Source organism: Triplophysa rosa, linkage group LG9 (assembly GCF_024868665.1).
Source record: "Triplophysa rosa linkage group LG9, Trosa_1v2, whole genome shotgun sequence".
NCBI classification, from domain to species: Eukaryota; Metazoa; Chordata; class Actinopteri; order Cypriniformes; family Nemacheilidae; genus Triplophysa; species Triplophysa rosa.
Genome location: NC_079898.1, coordinates 6436558 through 6456053, shown reverse-complemented (window position 1 = coordinate 6456053; position 19496 = coordinate 6436558). Strand labels below are relative to the sequence as shown.

Genomic DNA, 19496 nt, shown 5'->3' with positions numbered 1-19496 from the left:
GAACCAGGTGTGAAAAACGCTATAACTCATTTCTGCACTCGATGGCTGAATCGTGCAGAGGGGCCTAAGCTGGTCGGACCAGCGGGGGTGGGGGGTAGGGGGTGAGCGGGCTGTGTCCTCTTCGGGGAGTTGGGCTGAATTTGTTGCCCCATAGTTGGAAGCTGGAGTCGGGGTGAGAGAGTCAGGTTGAGTTGGCCTGCTGATGATTTCCTGGGCAAAATTACAGATGTTCAGCATATGATCTCCTCGAGAAGTAGTGTTTGGAAAGCACAGAGGGGTTTTCAAGAGGCTGGACTTCTCATTTTTACTTTAAAACAACACTGGCAGGGAGTCGTACATTTGGCTAAGAACAGCGCATTTTCCTACATGTCCATTTTTTCGATTAACTCGAAGTCCATTTTAATTTACTGCTAAATGTCTCCCACATTAACTTGTGCACTGCATAGGAATATATATGATGTAGTACAGTGGAGTGTAGAATTTGGAGTATTCGGAGTTCTCAAAATAATTCTAAACAAGATCCACTGATTTTAACAAATTATCCGAATTTTTTTATTTTATTTTTGCATTATGTAATGTCTTGAAAGTTCTCTGTAAAATGGAGTGCTGAGTGTTCTATCAGTTTGATCCTGCCACTCATATTGCCATAGCAACAAGGTGCCCTGGCAGACCTTATTGTCTGACAATATGCTGTCTTGACCAACTGTGGTCTTTATGCTTTATGCTAGCTTGTTATCATCTCACGTAACTCACAATCATACAACCATCACTGCAAATGCATAAAATGTGATTGACAATTTGTTTAACACAATAAATCGATTCCTTTCTTTTCAAAATATGCTCTATCTATCTACAAATAGTACAGGTAGTGCCCGAAAACATTTGTAAGGGTAGAAAGTATTTTTACTGCCCTAAAGAAACGCCCTCAGTATTCCCTTTCTACATGTCATTACAGCATCCATTTTGTATAGCCTTAAAACATGTCCGCCATTATTGCAAGTGAGACTCCTGCCTGGCTTTTCTTTGTCAGTAAGAGTGACATCCTCGTAAACAAAGTTTGGGGATGGTAGCAGTTAGTGGAAAGCCCACTCTGAATGGCCCTGTCAAAAAGCCACCCCAGCCATTAGAGGTCAGAGGTCAACCAGGCCTCAGATGCCATTAGTCCGTGGTTGTTTATTGCTGAATCCCTGGGATGTCAGCACACTGGTCACCCATGGCAACCCCGGCATGGCACTCTGCCTTCAGCCTGGTGGGGAGTCCTACTTTTCACCCTTACCACGCAAGGCCAACCCTCACGAGAACTAAACGCAAATTAAATTGACTGCACTCCTAACAGTTTGAGCTTAAGGTATATATTAATTCTGTTACACTTTATATTAAGGTACACAAATTCATCATTAACTACTTGCTTATTAACATGCATATTGGTTGTATTTTAGTATGTATAAAGCACATATTAATGCCTTATTCTATATCCCTTAGTCCTACCTAATACCTAAACCTAAAAACGAACTTATAAGCAGTAATTAGGAGTTTATTGAGGCAAAAGTCGTAGTTAATAGTTAGTAAATAGTGAGAATTGGTCCATATTCTAAAGTGTGACCATTAATTAATTCATCTAAACAAGATCAGAAATTCCATGCAGATTAATATTTTAATTTAATTTAGCAACCAAAGGTCTTTCTTAACTTTAAGTAGTAGTGAGTACAGGAAAGACAAACATTATTCCTCTGGGCCTTTAAAAAAATATTTATTTCTTGTCACTGAATTGTGTCTATTCTATTTGACTTTGTTTCTTGCAGTCGATTGGGTCTTTACCTTCAGCTGTTGTAGCTTTTTTTGGTCTCTGTGGTGTTTTTGTTTGAGAAGGAGAATACATGTTTATTCGTGTGTGAGAGACATTTGGAAGCAATGACTTGATGCTTTTCATAAAAGTTGGTGTCAAAGAAGAGGCAGCTGAGTCAATCTCAGGGCTTTGGCTGCCCATTGAGGCAGGATGCGCCCCTCCTGCTCCCACATCTTGTAATGAAAACATCATCAATTACCCCACTGACAGGCCCCTGGGATGTGGGGCAGGCAACTCTTTGGGGCTGGTCTTTGTGGAAAGACATCCCCCTGCACCCCCACCCCTACCCCTAGAGAGCAAAGAGAGACAGGGTGGAAAAAGACTGTATATCCATCATTGGCAAGGCATCCAGGGTGACAGCGTAAAAAGGCACTGGTGTGTCTTGGGCAGAATGGATTGAATTGGCAGACTCCACATGGTGCAAGGAGAGGTGGTTGGTCACTACTGATGTGGCCTTTCACAAGCCATCTGTGTCCTGATTGATGAGCGGCACATCAGTGGGCCTTTTTCTACACAATCCCACCATGGAGTCTCCTTCGTCAGCTGTACCTTCACATTATACGCACTGGATCTTGGAACAAAGAAAGAGCAGTGTTTAATCTACACCACTTTCTTTCCGTGCCTTAAATCCCCTGTAATGTCTCTGTAGGGCAGTTAAGTTTTACTTCATGTAACCTTTGAACTGTTGGAGGATGGCTGGTCCAGATGAGAAGCTGTCCCTCAGTCGTACGACTCAGCCATCCACCGAACTGACTGCTACCAAGAACCTGACAACTTTATAATGCCCACAGGGTCAGCCACTGTTGCTACCAAACCACTGGAGATGTGCTTTACTTTCCACAGGCGGGCCTCTCTAAAGTCTCCCGATCTTGTTAACATGTACTGTTGGTATATGCATTTTCATTACATTGTCAGTTAAGGATGGTTATACGCTGACTTGCTATATCATACAAGTATTGTATTTCATTATCAGCTACTTGTGAAGCAAGGGCAAGCTAGCGGCTCTCAAGAGTGAGATCATGCTAGACCTGTGCGGTCCTCCAACTGCGTACCAGCCATGGCTTTAACGTGTAAAACTGCACTGCTCATCAACCAGTTCTAGATTCTGTGTAAATCCCACTAAAACGCTGTGTCAGTATAAACTTCTCAGCCTGTTCCTGAGAAGAGCTCAGGCGTGGTGCAAGGTTCTCCAAAACACACCACCTCCTTCTATGGAAACAGAAAGAGAATATCCTGAAGTTTGGCACATTGAGGAATCCACAGAGCACTTCATGACTGTAGCGTGTGATGTTTATAGATCATATGGGGAGGATGTTAATTATGGATTATGGGGATTTCTTGAGCCACAACTAAATTGGCAGGGAGGGCTTTCAACCTGAGACAACATGAGGATAGTCAAAAAATGTTCAGCAGCAGTTGGTAGGAGCCAGTTTGCACCTTTGGGTGCCAGTCCAGCATGCTGTGTTTCGAAATACATCTGAGGAGCAGTTGCTGTGGTTTTGGCGAGTCCATCTTAGATGGTGTGCAAGTCTTTATCCAGCTTCCATTCGTGGAGAATCAAAGCAAGCTGTTTTAGCCTAGCTATGCTGTAATCGGCAGTGCTCTGGGATCTTTCTGTCTGCAGTCAGCAGCTCAATACCTTTTACTTACAGCCACTGCAGAGCATTCCCCCACAGAGCAGAACTCCAGCAGTCTGTCCCAGATACTCTTGGCTGACTGTTTGTGTGTGAATGTGCTCGCCAGTGTATGCCTGATGGATTATATGGCAGAAGAGACGTGGTAATCAGTTTGCACGTTTGCTGAACTAATTTATCAATTCAGTTCCTCCTACTTGTAATCTCAGCCATGCGTGTTGCTCTGAGCTCTTTGTGCTTTTCATCTGGGGACAAACAGTTCTTCAGGAAGAAACAGCACTAGCCTCAGGCCTCACGATGGGGCTTTTTCCCTCTTCGTCAGGGAGAGTCACAGAGAATCAACAGTGTAATTGTCTGGCAATGTGTCTGAAAAAGAACACACACACAGACGCATTCTACTCCGCATTAGTATCAGGCACACCCAGACTATCACTGCTTCATTTTTAAAGCAAAGACAGAAATGGAAACAAATGAAAAATTGACAGGCATTTTATAGTCTATTATATCAGTGCTGTCTTGGAGGAGATAAATTTAATTATTTCATGCCGTCGTGTTTAAGTGCATAAATTGTTTAATGGAGCTAGTGCGGCCAGCATGCTAACTCCAAGACCCTTTTAAAATGCCGTTGTCTTTGTTGTCATTGATTTCCCAAGGTGATGAACAAAGGGGAAATGGTCTTGGACACTTAAAACCTCTTAGATTTGTCTTATTTGCCTTAACTTTATCCAGGAGCTGGCACATACTGAACTATTGAATAGGATTCTCTCCATTTAGCTCTGATAGTGGATCTTGACCTTTACCTGCTGCGCTGAGTGCATGGTGTTTCCTGTCGCAATAAGGGATGCATGGCTGCATGGGAGCTGCATTGAGAGCACCTGCTGATCCATGTCGTCCCCGCAGAGATTGCTGCGTGCAGCCAGGGATCACTCCCCCCGGTGTGAGCCATGTGCGTTGTGTCCCGACCTAGACGCGGCTGCATTTCATCAGATTGAATTCACACGTTAATAGAAAGTGTAAGATCACTAAAAAAGACAATGTGTTAGTCCAGGGGCCTCTTTATTCTTCCTTTTCGCTGTTATCAGCGGAGTTTTTTAGCCATGGTGGAGGAGGAAGCAGACTGAGGCAAGGCACTGCTCACTTGTTTGCTACGACAGATTAAGTCATCGATTTGTATAAGCTGTGCACCGATGAAGAAGGATCTCTCTTCTGCTCTGTGAGAGAGAGAGAGGTGGGGGAGGAAGATAAAGGGAGGACCAGAGAGGAGAGGCGAAACATGTTTCTCTGTGTTCTTCATTCCCTCACCCAGACACTGTCTTTCCTTCTAGCAAGCAGGGAATTGGCATAAGGGATCAATTGTAAAATACCTATACCTTATTTTAACTCTTTTCAAACCGTGACCAGGTTTCTCCTCCCCCTCGGGCCCTCCATTGAACATTAATTAAAATGGCGAGGGCAAAAGGGTAATTATGATAATAACATAATAATATCACGCAGGTTATTAGAATTTTTTGTGGTCCCGAAATTGCTTCCTTTGAGTATCACATTTCAGTGGCATTAGCTAAAGGACAATTTCCTTGAAAGTAAAGGCATTGGAATGGATTCTTTGGTCAACGTGCAATATGGTAACCTGATTCTCTTAACATTTAATGCACCATGAGTTCCTGCTCCTGCCACTCGGCCCCCACCTTTAACAAACCCAGTGTTGGCTGCTGGGAGGCAGGAGGGTGGAGCAGCTTGTGTACCGTAGCATGCCTTAATAATGCTGCTTTGCATTTTACTCCCATTCCTCTCGACAATAGCTAAAACAATCATTTGGTGTTTATCAGCTTTAAACAAGCACAAGCTGGTGTACAATTTTCAGCACTGAGCTCTGGCTGGCACTCTCCAGAGCATGGCTGTTTGAGGTGATGCGTAGCTCTTTGTCCACGATGCTACCTGCCCGACTGTGCTCAAATCTCCATCCCCGCAGATATTAGCCTCCCCCGCCAAGTGCCGGCAGCCCACCTCCAGCTGCAGTTGGCGTGGCACGGCGCGGATGAATTGCTTTTGAATGTCCCCCCTTCAAATAGTCTGTAATTACAAGCTTAAAGAGGTTTAGTGGTCCAGTAAACTACATAATCACTCTTGAATTAGCCTGGGCTCATCAGCTGCAGTCCACCAAGCTCCAGTCAGTGTTTGCAGGCTGGCCCCCTTATTACCGTGTGACTGTGAACAGCAGGTGTGGAACAACACGCATCCCCTTTAAACACAGACTTCCCACGCCACCACTGGGATCTGTAATGAGACCGAATAAGAAGCTGCCTGTCTTAATGCAGCTGACTTCAGATCAGCGTCTGATATTGACTCTCTCCTTTACACCATCTTTTGCCACTGGGAGCTATAGGCCACCTCATGAAAAATATAGCTCTCCCCTTCTCTATGTAAAGCTATTCAAATACCAACCACTGTCTTCAAATGAAGTGGCTTACAAATCCGGGTGTCCAGATATGTGTTATTTTCTTTTTTGCCTGTTGTGCTTTGCATTTTTGAATGCAAAGCCCATAGTACAGATTTGATAATGTTGATTTAGTGCATACTGGGATTGAATGTTTACACAGATATGGATCTGATTTGTAGTCTAGCTCACTCCCATCTTTTAATTTTAGACTTGCATTATGTCCTCAACGGCCTCAAAACCAAGGCGCCTATTCCCTACCCAAAAGAGCTTGTGTTACGCCCTCTTCCCTAAACCCCCCAAAAAATGAACAGAGGAAGTGCTGGTAAGCAAATTGCACATATCTGCTTTTTATCAAAAGTAAAGCAAATGACAAATTTTTTTCCAAGTTTCGCCAGCTTCAGCTTGTTGTAGTACAAGAAATCTAAAAATGCTGCCTGTGAATAATTCATGTGCCAGCTTTGTGTTGACTTAGCTTGCTACAAAACTTAAAGGTGTTCCAATGAAGCATTGCCACTTTTTGTGAGCCAGTCAGTCACCAACTCCGCCAGGGCATCCTAAACCCTAGCCTCCAGTGGTTTTCCAAATCTTACGATATTTCTCCCTCTTTTGTTGTCGTCTCATTGGTAAATCTGTCTTAGCAAAGCTTCTGTAACCCAATTTCTTTCTGTTTTGTTTTATTGTCTTTTCTGCCGTCTCTTCCTCTCTTCAGTTTTCCATATGAAGCGCGTTTTGTTTTTCCTTAATGAAGGACATAACTTCATGTTTATGCCACATACAGCAAAAGGAATTTAAAATGCCTTATGTCTAAGCTCTTCCTTTGCCAAGGCAAATCTCTGAGGCCAAGAATGATAGTGCTCTCTTTAGAAAATAGCACTTTTCTAGTAAATAACTTTGTAACAAAGCAGTGATTGTTCGTCCCATCTCCGTCTTAGTGATGAAGACAACAACTACAAAATTGTGTAGTGAGAGATAATACTCTCAGCCAAATATCAAGGGTAATCCATCCTCCCCCAACCTGAAGTTTGGGCTGGTTGCTGTAGGTGGCCCTAACTGCGGAAGAGAAGGCCTTGAGCTGTGGTTCTGGTGAGTGCGCTGTTAATGCCAGAAGAGCTGGAGTGGGTGAGCACAAAACTTCAGACCTAATCCTGTTTTCTCGAGAGCCGACCCACCAAAGAACAGTAGTCACAGCACACTCGACGAAGCGCTGGTTCGGAAATGGGATGTTGAAATGATACTCAGAGGACACCTCGGTCAAAATGGGCATTGAAATCAGCCTTAGGCATTCCTCAGACGCAGCTTGGCCTCTATGGGGAGTAGCCATGAGATATATGGAAAATCTGCAGTTGAAGACCTAGCTGAAATGAACTCGCACATAGTCACCTTGAAGGGACCCAGTGACCTTGGTCACCTCTGAAACATTACAGATTACATGATTTCTCAGGGAGGTGGGCACTTAGCGAAGGAATTTGTTAGATGGTGCCACCCAGATCAGTTATATATATATATTGTGCTATGCCTCCCCACGTTTTTCCGTCGAGAGTAATAAGCAGCATGTTCAGCACACACTTATTTTATTAAGTTAATCTTGCGTGGAAAGCTTTTTTAATCCAAATCACACAGGATACAGAGAAATGTTCCCTTAAATAGAACATAACAATAATAACGGTAATGCGGGTAATGAAGGCGGCAGAGTCGAGGGGGTTGTGGCTGATTGTAATTAACCAGTTATGTGGAACACAAAAAGACGTGTCCACAGTGTTGGGGGAGGATTCCTTTAGTACGTGGCCCTAACCAACCTGGGAGTTGACGGGTAAAGGAAAACGGTTGGGATTCAAGCTTTTTGTGGTGGAAGCAAGATGATGACGAAAATTCCGAGATTAAAGAAACTTCCAAAATAGTTCTCCACTCACAGTGAACCGGAGGATCCTGATAAGGAGCGCAGCTGGAGCTCATCCAGACCTCCTTCTCCCTGTTCTACATAGACACAACTCTCCCCACAAAGACATAAAGACCAATAGTACAGACCTCTCATGTTTCTGCTCTCATAGTCTGGCTCGTACCTCTCAGCTTTCAGGGTACAGTGCCGTAAATACTGGAATCCTACCCGCTCCCACGGAAAGGTCTCCTGACACAACTTGACTCCTCATATCTTGGCTGTATTCAAAACAGCATTCTCCGCAGCTGCGTTGAATTGTGGGTAAGGAGAGCAGAGTCAGCCGAGGGTTAGGGGGAAAAGTCTGAAATCTGTTTGGAACAGCAGTATTTCACTCAGGCAGAGAGCAAGAGAGGAGGGGAGAGGAGACCTGTTCACCCTTTCTTATCTCGCTGATAGGACACAGACTCCATGCTCTTCCCCGCCATTCTCTGTCTGAGGGGGCTGCAGAGGAAGACTGGGAGGTACTATTGTTGATGCACCGCTAGACACACACAAACACAGATAAGATACATGACGAAGAAATGAGCACAGGGTGGACATCATTGGCTTGGCATCCACCAGTGTAGAAGAGGCTGGAAATTCTGATGAAAGGAGTAGTATATTTGGACAAGACGTATCATTAAGATAGGCGAAAGGAAACAGGGAGGATGCGTTGAGATTTTCCATCTGTTCTTCAGGCAGTGTTATTGCTTTCTCGCTAAAGCATCACGAGACCCTGAGAAAACAATTCTCACCCAGCACTGCTGCCAAGAGGATTAAAATACGTCTTCTGACGATAATAAAATCTGTTGGTTTCTCTCAGTTTAACAAGAACGTAAATCACTCTGTTTTGACGCATAGCAATAATTTGGTGTTTGGAGACTAAGACAATGAAAAAATGCTCTCTGAACATATCTGCCTCATGAGTTCATGAATGCCCCGAGATAATGAAAAACGTCAGCAGGCTCGTATATAATGTGCGGGCAGACGGTAAGGGAAGACACGGAAAGCCATTTAGGGATGTGGTGAAGGAGGGGTGGCAGAAATCTAATAGAGATGTGAGCAGTTAGGGGAACCTGTTTGAGAACAGACGTGAGAGCACCACGCAGAGTGCGTGACTTGAGTAGATGAGTACTTCTTCGCCTTAGCTCTAGCTTACCTGCTTTAACCTGGTTATATATCCCTTTCTTCAAGCCAAACATACTGTCCATACTGAACGCCAACTGTACTTGTCAGTAACCTATGCGTGGGCATAGCCCAGCGGCATATATAGTTAAAGCACAAACAAAAATAAGTCTCGCTCACTTTGCAGGCCAATGTGTCTTTTCAAGCCAAATATGGAGAAATGTAATTGCAGCAATGCTATTTGGGAAGAAATTGTGAAAAAATTGTTGGACGTGCCCACAGACTTATGTAAGGCCAATGTCAACAATAATAATAACTCCAAATCTAGCACCATAAAATAAAAAAGCCACAGAATTTCTGTACCATCTGCCCTAAAGGCACTGGAAGATAAGCTCCCCAATATTTACATGTAAGAGCGCAAACAATCAGACCTGGCGAATAGAGAGCGCCTTTTGTGTGGGCAGGTGTTAATGAAATGTGAATAAGTCATATATTATCTAGATATGACAAATTATGCGTAAATGGGACCTCAGTCACTGCTGCCCCATTCTGCTCAAATACAGGTGTGGCTAACTCAAAGTCATTATGACAACAAAGGTGAGGCACGTACGATGCTCTGGGCGGAAGAGCCTGACCCAGTTGGCGTTTGTACAGGAATCCTGTTTGGGTACTGCTGAATGCTCATGGTCGAAGCAACCTGTCAATCACAGAACAGGCCTTTGTATGAGGTTTCTAGGATTTAATGAGCAGTTAGGATAGGATTAGGTTACGGTTTAAGTTCAGCTGAAACTTGACTGCTCGTTTTCTCCACCCATTGTGCATTGTTGCAACATTTCGTTTTTATAAAGTCGTCTAACAAGTTGCCTTAGTTGAAAGCCCTCCACCCACCTCTTTTTTTGTGAGAACTAAGCAGGTACAATGCGTTCTTCCTTCTATCCTTAATCAATGTTCTTATACGATACTTCTAAAGAATTCCAAAGAACAGTTTATTTTTAAATGACTGCAAACAGTTCTGGGGCACTTTTAACTACCATTGTATTTTTTCCTACTATGGGAGTCAATGGGGGGAAAATCTGTGTGGTTTTAAGCATTCTTCCAAATATCTTTCTTTGTGTTCATCAGAACAAAGACATTTATACAGATTTGGAACAACTCGAAGGTGAGTAAATGATGACAGAATTTTCTTTTTTGGGTGAAGTATCACTTTAAAACATAGCTGGGCATGTGACAGCAGTTTTGAAACAGCAGTTGCACAAAACTTCTCACATAGCAAAATGAGAATTTCTTTCATAAGTTCTTTCTGTATGAGTGAATCCAAGCCTAAGTTAAGTATCACGTCTATAAAACTGTTTTAGTATAGCAAAGGTAGTGAACTGTACACAGGATGTTCATCAGAAAGTGTTAAACTTACTGAATTCAGATTCTCACATGTCTAAAGTTATTCTTTGTGGGTCGGCAGCTGAACAGGCCATGTTTGTGCTGTCACACAGCCTTTGGCGCAGCCTTCCCCCAAAAGTCACAAGGCCTTCAATCCTCTTCTTCAGCCATGCTCTTAACTGTAGCACTGTTTAGCCAATGCACAGCACCCGATGCAATAATTTCCACTGTATTTGTACTAAAAAGCACACGTGGGTCAGATATGACATGAAGTTATGGCCTTGAAATTATATATTTTTTTATGATGAAACAATTATAGTTTCCGTTACATATTTGATACTCATATTCTGGCTAATATTTCTCATATTTTTAACCCAGACTTCACACAAACCTCATCATTGTGGTGTCTTTATGTAGATGAGGCCATGAACACTGAACGCAAATGATAAGGCAAAAAGTCCAAAAATGTACTCTGAAGTGGCCGGAGGCGACACTGCAATTATAACTTTCTGCATGAGATTATCCACAGTTTGTTCCAATTTATGTACAATTGGATCACATGAAAATGACAGAGCGACATGAAAACAGCTCGCTTTCTCCAGCAGTACCAGTAAATAAACATGCATTCAGCAGCATGAAAGACATTCCAATTTATTATCGCTAGAAAAAAAGACCAGACAACCCGTGGCGCCGAGCGTTTTTACATTTCTGCTTGTTCGTTTGGAAGCCTTGTTTTTATTATACCTATAAAAGGGTGAATTATAATCAGAATCGATGACCTCTTTCTATTCTACACTAGATAGACATAGAGAAGGTTATGATTTAAAAGAGAAAATCATATTCCGTTGCATCAAATACACGACTTGAATTTCTTAACTGTGGTGTTGATGCTGGTACTGCACATTATGGTCATTGCAGTTTGTTGTTGATCAGCGATCCATTTCCTTATAGGTTGACATGCAACCCCAGGCCAAGTTAAAGCCCCTGACTGTGTTAATCCCTGTCGGGCTGTGTTTTAGGTAAAGGGCTTAGAAGGTCTGGATCTGCCAGCACAAACAGCACGCTGACCCTTTCACATAGATCAGACGAGTCCATGACCAATTTTACATAGCATATTTTAAAAAGGCTCTATTACTCTCACTCTCTTTCTATTTCTCTAGGTACAAATGTGGTGTAAACATCTTTGCGCACTATACTATTTTACAGGGGCTTTAACACAGGCTCCGTCTTGTCTTTTCCATGAACAGCACATTGTTTAGACTCGAAGCTAGCCGGTTCCATACTTCTCAATGCTAATATAAATCAAGCAAATCTCACCTCAACTTTATTTAAACAGCTGGATCAGCTCAAAATCGAATCCGTCACTTCAAAAGCTCAGCTGCATTGGTTTCGGTCTTATGCGCGTGGTTCATTTTTAGCTGCCCGGCAGATCATCGAGAACACGGGCTAGGTTTAAGCGACTGTATTCCACTTTATCCTGCCATCCTCCATCAGGCATGCATGGCCGCGAGATGACTAGAATATATTTCATTGGGGTTGTACGGCACAGCACTCTAATTACTGTTTCTGTTCCCACACTTCACTTAACTTTATAATTGGCTTGCCTTTTTCGCTGCCATTAATTACACGATTTCATATTCCATTAATGACTGTAAGAAAGAGACACACCTCACTTTTTCACACTAATTAACAGCTGCTTTGCCACTTTTCCTCGCCAAGCGCGTCAGCGGCGTCTCCCTCCTGTACCTAAGACCTTTCTCTGGCTAACAAATGGGCTCATTAATTGATTTATTTACAATATTCCTCATGTCGTTTCCTGTTGTTTTTTCTCTCTTTCATCAGCACCCCTACCCTTCAGAAGAACAGAAAAAGCAATTGGCACAAGACACCGGGCTCACTATACTACAAGTGAACAACTGGTAAGTCAATTGTACTTTTGTGTTTACATGCAATCAATAGCTTCGCCTCTGGCAAGCAGTTCCTAATGATTTGAATTAATACGCTCCCCTCCCCCCACTTTTGCCCACCCCTCCCATCCCTCTCCCACTTATCACCTCATCTCGCTTCAAATCAATTCACCCAAAGGGATATTGCCGCCAGGATTTTTCGGACGCTTCTCTTTCTTGTTTGCACATTCGAATACGAGTCCCTGTAATAGCAGCTACTCTCATGCTTGTCCGAATCCTCCCCGTCCGACCAGCGCTCGCTCGCTGTGACACGGGACTCTTTGTTTCTGTCCAAACGGCTGTAAATTTGACTGAACCTTTGCGCGGGTGCGTTTGTTGTCAGAGATGGCTATCAGCACATACGTACAGTTATTAGCTGTGTCTAATGAAGGGCCTGAGAGGGAGTGGGGAGGTGAAACGAGCACAGGCGGGGACTTTTGACGTAGGAACACAAAGAGAAACCTTTGCCACATATTTTTTCTCAACGGCCTCACCAGGCAACATGAAATTCTGTTCGCAAACTCTCGGCTCTTGTGGCATAGGTGTCAGATATTGATATCGCCCTAATCTGTTTTGCTGAATACATTGGCCTTGATGTCGGTAGGTTACTTGAAATTTTCCTAAATTGAAATCTATTTCAGAAAAAACCCCCACTAATGGCTTGTAATCAGTAACCTAATCCGAATATTACAACATTATATGTAGTAACATTATCTGGTTAATTTTCCCACATATGCAGAAAAACACGAGAGTAAACAATGTCAACAAAATGACTTAAAGCGATAGTTCATTCCAAAATTGTAATTCTTTCATATTTAATTCACCCTCATGTCATTTCAAACCTGTATGACTTTCTTCTGCAGAACACAAAAGAAGATATTTTGAAGAATGTTGGTAAACAAACAACACTTGCCCCCATTGACTTTCATTGTATGAACACAATACCAATTAGACATTTCTCAGAATATCTTCTTTTGTGTTCCACTGATGAAAGAGTCAAATACAGGTTTTGAAAGACACACATACATATACTTACATACAAGCAATACTACAAATAAACGTTTGTTTGTTTTTTGTATCCTGATTGCGTAACACGATAAGTATTCCGTTACTTCCCAGAGCTATTACCAAACCATTTCTGTTTACACCAGAGGCCAGGAGACAGAGTGATGGGAGATGTATTAAAGCCCATTACACAAAATGTAATTTCTGACAACATAATCCTTACCATTGTTCAATTTAGTACCTTGGAGACAACCGGTGACTATGAATAAGGATTAATTTTCAAAAGTGGCCTATCGGTGGAACGCAGTCTGAAGGATGCAAGGGAATTATGTTGGGGTTATCAATTTCTGTCACCTCACGACAACCCATGGGAGATCAATTCTTTCAGCCATATTAGATAGTGGAGAGCGCACACAATTACTTCACACAGCGTTCTTCAAACCTAACCCCTCTGGCTGATGCGTTTGTAGCGAAGTTAGCCTTTAAAAGAATTCTCAGACTGTTCGTGTGCTTGTAGGAGACAGAGCATGTGTGCGATGAGCCGGGGTGGTCAATCTAAGCGGTATTAGCCGCTAAACCCGGCATGCCGGGATCTTACTGCCCTCTTCCAGATTGTGTGCGACTGCGTGTTCGGGTATGTGTGTAAGGGCACAGCTGAAAGTGTGTAAGACGAGAAAGAGAGAGAGACATTCAGCACATTAGGTTAGAAAGTGGAATCTGTCGTTTCATAGGCCTGTGGTTGTGCTTCGTAGGAAGCTCACCATTGGGTGTCTCCATGGCAACCCCTGGTGATGTTACCTCCTGACCTGCTGATTTTTAGATGCAATTTCCCTAGCTGTGATTCTGTTTATCGGACTAGTCGAAGCACAAGGCCAAAACAGCTCACTCCCAACATATAGAATATACAAGTTTCATTCCAGCATCACATACTTGCAACATAAAAGCACTTATTTACAAAACCCAAACATATTTATTCATATCTTTAAGCAAAAACTTTAACCCAAGAGTGGACATGTGACTACTAGAAAGCAATACCCTACAAACAGTAAACAGACGAAGCTAAACAAGAGATCAACCGAAAATTACAGCTTGCCTAAGAAGCCCAGGTCCCATAGACTTGTTAACACACATGTACGTGTCCATTATTGATGAGGACTCTGAGAATCCACGGGCTTGAGATTAAATAAAAAATGCTAAAGGCGTGGGGTGCGGATCACTCATGAATTATTGGCGCTAACACAACGTAGGGGACTGCTTCAAATCCTGGTTTACGTATTAACAATAAGTGCCGTGTGTGTGTGCAGTCGACGTGCAATGAAAACGCTAAAAGAAAACAGTTTGTCATTCCCAAATTATACCCTGTACTCTTAGTCACACCCTTGTGGACACCCTTACGCACACATGAGCATAGACACACATGCATACGCACGCACACAAAGGGCACGCATGAGCAGTGAGCACACAGAGACGTCCGAGACACAGCGAGTCGAGGAGGGAATATGGATCAACGGCGAGATCTATTTTTGAAGGCAGATGTCAGAGCTTTGATAGGCATGATGTACAACTGTATTAGAGTAAAGCAGTCAGTTGTTTTGCTGCTGACGCACAAATGTTTATTGAAACGCAAAGCATTAGCAAAAGGAGAAAACGGGGGAGCGAGAAAACGGTGAGAGGTAGACAGAAAGTGTGAAGTTTTTTAGCCTTTGACGATAAGAGGAAGCATTCTGAGAACACTCTATAAAGATCAGTGATGTAAAATCAATGGGCCGGTCATCGGGTTTCACATGTTGCCCGTTCTTCCCTTCCTGACGGAATTTAATAATCCCTTTAAAGATGCTGTTTAAACCTTAGGGATGGATTGTTTTGTCAATAAGGCGGCTTTTATGAAAGTCTTAAAAGCATGGAGTGAAGTGTGGCGGGGCTACTTTAGAGAAACAGCGTCCACACACCAGGGATCAGGTTTCTGCGCCTGAGAGAAGAAACAAGAGAGAGAAAGAAAGAGAGCGAACTGGATGACTGGCATGCTTCACTTCTCTGACAGCCAAGCCCGCCCATGTCAAGAGAAGTTGAAACTTGTTCAAGAAAAGCTTTGGATGATTGCTCTGTGCGCTCTTGGTGTAGCATTTGGCAACGTTGAGATAGCCTAAAGGAAATTGTGACCTATGACCCAACAGGTATCTTAAAGAGATGACAGACAACATTTTTCCTCGTAGATAAGATAAAATCACAAATTGAATGTCCCTAATATGTCATTACTGATTTAGGAATCTTACACGCGTCCTCAAATCCCAAAGTAATATTTAAAAACTGGGGTCAGATTTTCCAAACTAAAATGTAAAAATGTTTACATTTTTCATGAAATTACTGAACTGTAATGCTATGCTATCCACGTTGATTTTAAAGCTTTGCATTCTTACCGTATGTCATAGTGGTTTTATTATTATTTCTTACGAGAAAGCCGAGAAAGATCAGAGACAAACGCTCCTGAGCTATACCAAAGCAACATCCGAGCAATAAAATTGTATCTGGCAACAGGTTTTGTACTGCTGGAACTATAATTCTGTATGCGGTGTGCCCAAGCGATCATTTGGGTGAATTGTACATACGTGTCTGTATGTGTGCACGGCCACACGTGAGCACCGGCCCACAGGACGCGAGCAGGTCCGGGTGAGCCAGAGCTCGTGTCCCGGGGCGGTCTTCGCACAGCCTATCTGTCAAGGTGCTTTAGCGTGAATATCCGTGGCCTTTCAACAAAATACCAACACACCCTGAGGTCAAACCGCCAAACAAAAGACATATTTACACCGAAGAGACACCGAGCATGCCGGCTCAGCCTACACCCTCAAAATCCCCTCGCTACATCAGGCAAAGATGGGAGACTTGTGGAGAGCTCAGCCCCATGAAGCTGGATGGATATAAGGATTGTTTGCCTTTCTGCACAGTTGAGCTCAGGCTGTTCTCGAGTATTTGCTAACAATTCTGCCATACTGGAATTTCAGCACTTGCTCAGACCTGATCTCTATCTGTGTTGTGTCAACAGCAGACAAGTCGGAGTGGTTCTGTGTGTGTGTGCGTTTAGTCGTGTGTTGGACTGCATGTGTAAATGAGAACATCGCAGTTAAAATAGTTTCTTTGTCTCTGAGAGAACACGTCTTTATATGTGGAGATATATGTGCCTGGATGACTCTTTGGCAGTAAGTTGTCATAGGAAATGTGCATGCATTCGTACCGAGTCTGTGAACCATACAAGGGTGCACCCCTCCTCTCTCTCCCTCTCACTCTCGGTGTCTTACATCACAATGAGCCCCAGGCACTACCTAAATTTTTTCTTCATTTCTCTCCTTTTTTATCCTCTCTTTTGTGAGGGAATGTGAACATGACAGACGGCTGTGCACTACAGCATATTGGTTATGTTTATAAATCTAGGAACAGATTGGACTGCTGATTAGCGAGCAGACCACTGATTAGCTAATGAGCTTTTAGCATTACAGTGATTGCAAGGTCATGCTGAACTTCACCTCTCCAAGAACAACCACGCAAATAAGCATACAAGAGTGAGTAACACATACATTTGTACTGTATGTACAAATACGACAAATACGCTCCTAGCTAGGTTGCGACAAATATGCTCCTATTTCATACAAATCACGATCAGTTGAGCAAGTACATGAAAAATGTTGAAAACTGTGCTACCTTATCGTGATTCACAATAGTAAGCTTATAATCATGAGTTATAATAATAAGTTGAGCTGTGGGGTACGATTTTGTGGGAAAAGTAAATTTGACTTGAACCCATGTAAAAATAAGTTAGTTAGTAAACTGCAGTTTTATGTTTCAAACAGAGATGGTGACAGAGAGGGACATTTTACGGACTGCAGCTTTCTGTAATTATTGTAATTGGCTTTTTTAATATATTGCTGTACAGTATGTTGCTATAAAAAATACTATACACATTTGTAGTCTTTACTGCTTATTCGAAATGAACATCAGTTTTTAAGTTTTTATCCCAGATAAATGTCTGGCTGTCTTGTTGTTATAAATGTCAATAAGATCCTATGTAATCATAGATAAGTCTTGTATTTGTGTGTCAATAGAACTGGCGGTGCCAGTATGAGCTCTCCACCGACCGGCAGAGACCACCACAGTGACAGCTAGGCGGAGAACCGTTAAACCTGCCATCGTGATGTCATTTCCTATGGCTGCCACACACACACACGTCCATACAATGTGTGGTTGTTTGTTTGTGCGTATGCCCAGACAGAGGCAGTGCCCTCTGGCCCAAACGCTAGCCTGCAGCATCAGGCTACAATAAAAACGCCCTCAGAGATGGACGTTAGCATGAAATGGAGAACGTTCCAATGTTGTGTTTGTGAAGCTGGCATTTGATGGTGCCCTCCCTCACTGATGTATTATGGCTTGCTTTCTCTTGCTCTCTCTGGACTGGGTGGGGAATCAGAAGAGAGCAGGCAGGCCGCATTCATGCCAAGAATGACCTCATAGTCCCCAGCTCCAGAGGAGTGGGGAACCTACCCTTTCTCCCTACCTCTGAAGTACATCCAGCAGATCGGAATAGCGCAGTTGCGCTCAGCTTTGTCGGTTTGAACGTCGCAACGGAGATCACAGTGATGGTCTCCTTTTGCCTCGGGCTGGAGGTGTTTGAGCCTGTAGTCGTCTTACATGTTCCTGGCTGAGTTCTTCTCTTGAGCGATCGCCGCTGCGCCTCTCGCTCTTTCTCACCAGCCGGCTGCGTGTTTATAAAGTGTGTTCCTCAGCCCCCAGGCGGCGGCCCCACTCTTTAATAGCGGCTTTAGAGGGGACTTCACAGCTCTGTTAATGGAAAGGTTTCGACTTTGTTTGGCGAGCGGAGCATGTGGGGGTGCACCGGGGGTAAGTTTGCTGAAGTAATGGCCAGCCTCTGTTGGAGGGGGGCTGATGCAGCAGGGATTAGACCAGCCCCTGCTTGAGACTTACCCAAAAGCCCCCTTTACATCTCCTCTGTTTTCTTTGGACAGGCTGTTCTGCTGTGCTAGAATGGGCCAGGTAATCCCTATAATGTCTGTGGGAATTAGAACCAAGGAAAACTTGGCCACATAGAAAAAGCAACATTTTGGGAGCGGTCCTGAATTTCTGGATGCTTTCTGCAATGCTTGATGATAACCGATTTACAGTTGTGAATCTGTATTCATTTATCAAACTTTGCATCCGTTATTCTTATGGGACACCAACTATGTAGGCTGGTCCATGGGGCTGAGGGGGAGGCCCGTGTTATTAGGAACGTGAGGAGAGGTGAGAAAGGCAGCAATATGCAGTGCGAGGAGTGGGTGTGATGGGGCTGAATGGAATTGTCTGGAGGTGAGAGATGTGAGCGGGTGTCAGTAAGTTGGGCCTTTATGCACGTCCCATTCTCCCTCGCCCACCTCCAATAATGAAACAGGTTAATAGCGCTCCTCCAAGACTGGGTGCTATGGACTGATTAAAAGGAGTGTGTAAATGTGTGTATGTGTGTGAGAGCGGACAGATCGGGGGGAGGCCGGAGTGTAAATGGAATTTTTGCAGCAAACAGCTGGACTAGTTTATTTAAACACAGCCAGGCCATAGCAACTGACCCCAGATTGACTCCGAGAGGGGAGGAGCCAAGGTGGACTTTTATGACTTTGAGGCCGAGACAAAATTATCGTATTTTTGAAATCTCCCTCAAGGCATGCCAAGATGTGAATTACGAATTACTTAAGTAAATGAATCTCTTGGCAGTCGTTGATAATAAAGTTGGTCACCAAAGGAGTTTTATAGTGAGCTAGTTGAATTATATCAGTTTGCAAACTTAATTAGCCAGTGTTGTAGAGTATACTTTGTTGTATGTTTTGGCTTAGCGAACTACAATCTCAAAGTATTTTAAGAAGTTTATTAACAATATATATTACTAGCTATCAACTACCATTACGCTATTAAATTTCCTGAATAAAAACCTTTGACTTTATTTCACCTGCTAATTACAGTGAGCTCATAACATCTTGGATATCTATTGTTTTAAAGCATTTGTTGAGGTGAGATTCCTGCAGAGCCACAGATGCAGATCCGATTTATCCAGATCATTCTATTCCGTCAGTATTACTGTTTGTGGGTTTTTAATATACATGTAAATGTAGCTGAGTGTGTTGAAATGCGATTTCACGAGTGAATTTGGTCCACTGTAGTCATGCAAGCGTGCACC

At 43.2% G+C, this 19496-nt stretch overlaps 1 protein-coding gene across 2 annotated transcripts in view; it reads left to right on the top strand.

Annotated features, from left to right (window-relative positions):
- Nucleotides 1–19496, top strand: part of meis1b (Meis homeobox 1 b) — a 58690-nt gene that overhangs the window by 30123 nt on the left and 9071 nt on the right. For both annotated transcript variants that reach the window (XM_057342636.1, XM_057342637.1), the window contains exon 9: nucleotides 12177–12253. In XM_057342636.1, the coding sequence (XP_057198619.1) occupies nucleotides 12177–12253 (77 nt within the window). The remainder of the gene's footprint in view (nucleotides 1–12176; nucleotides 12254–19496) is intronic.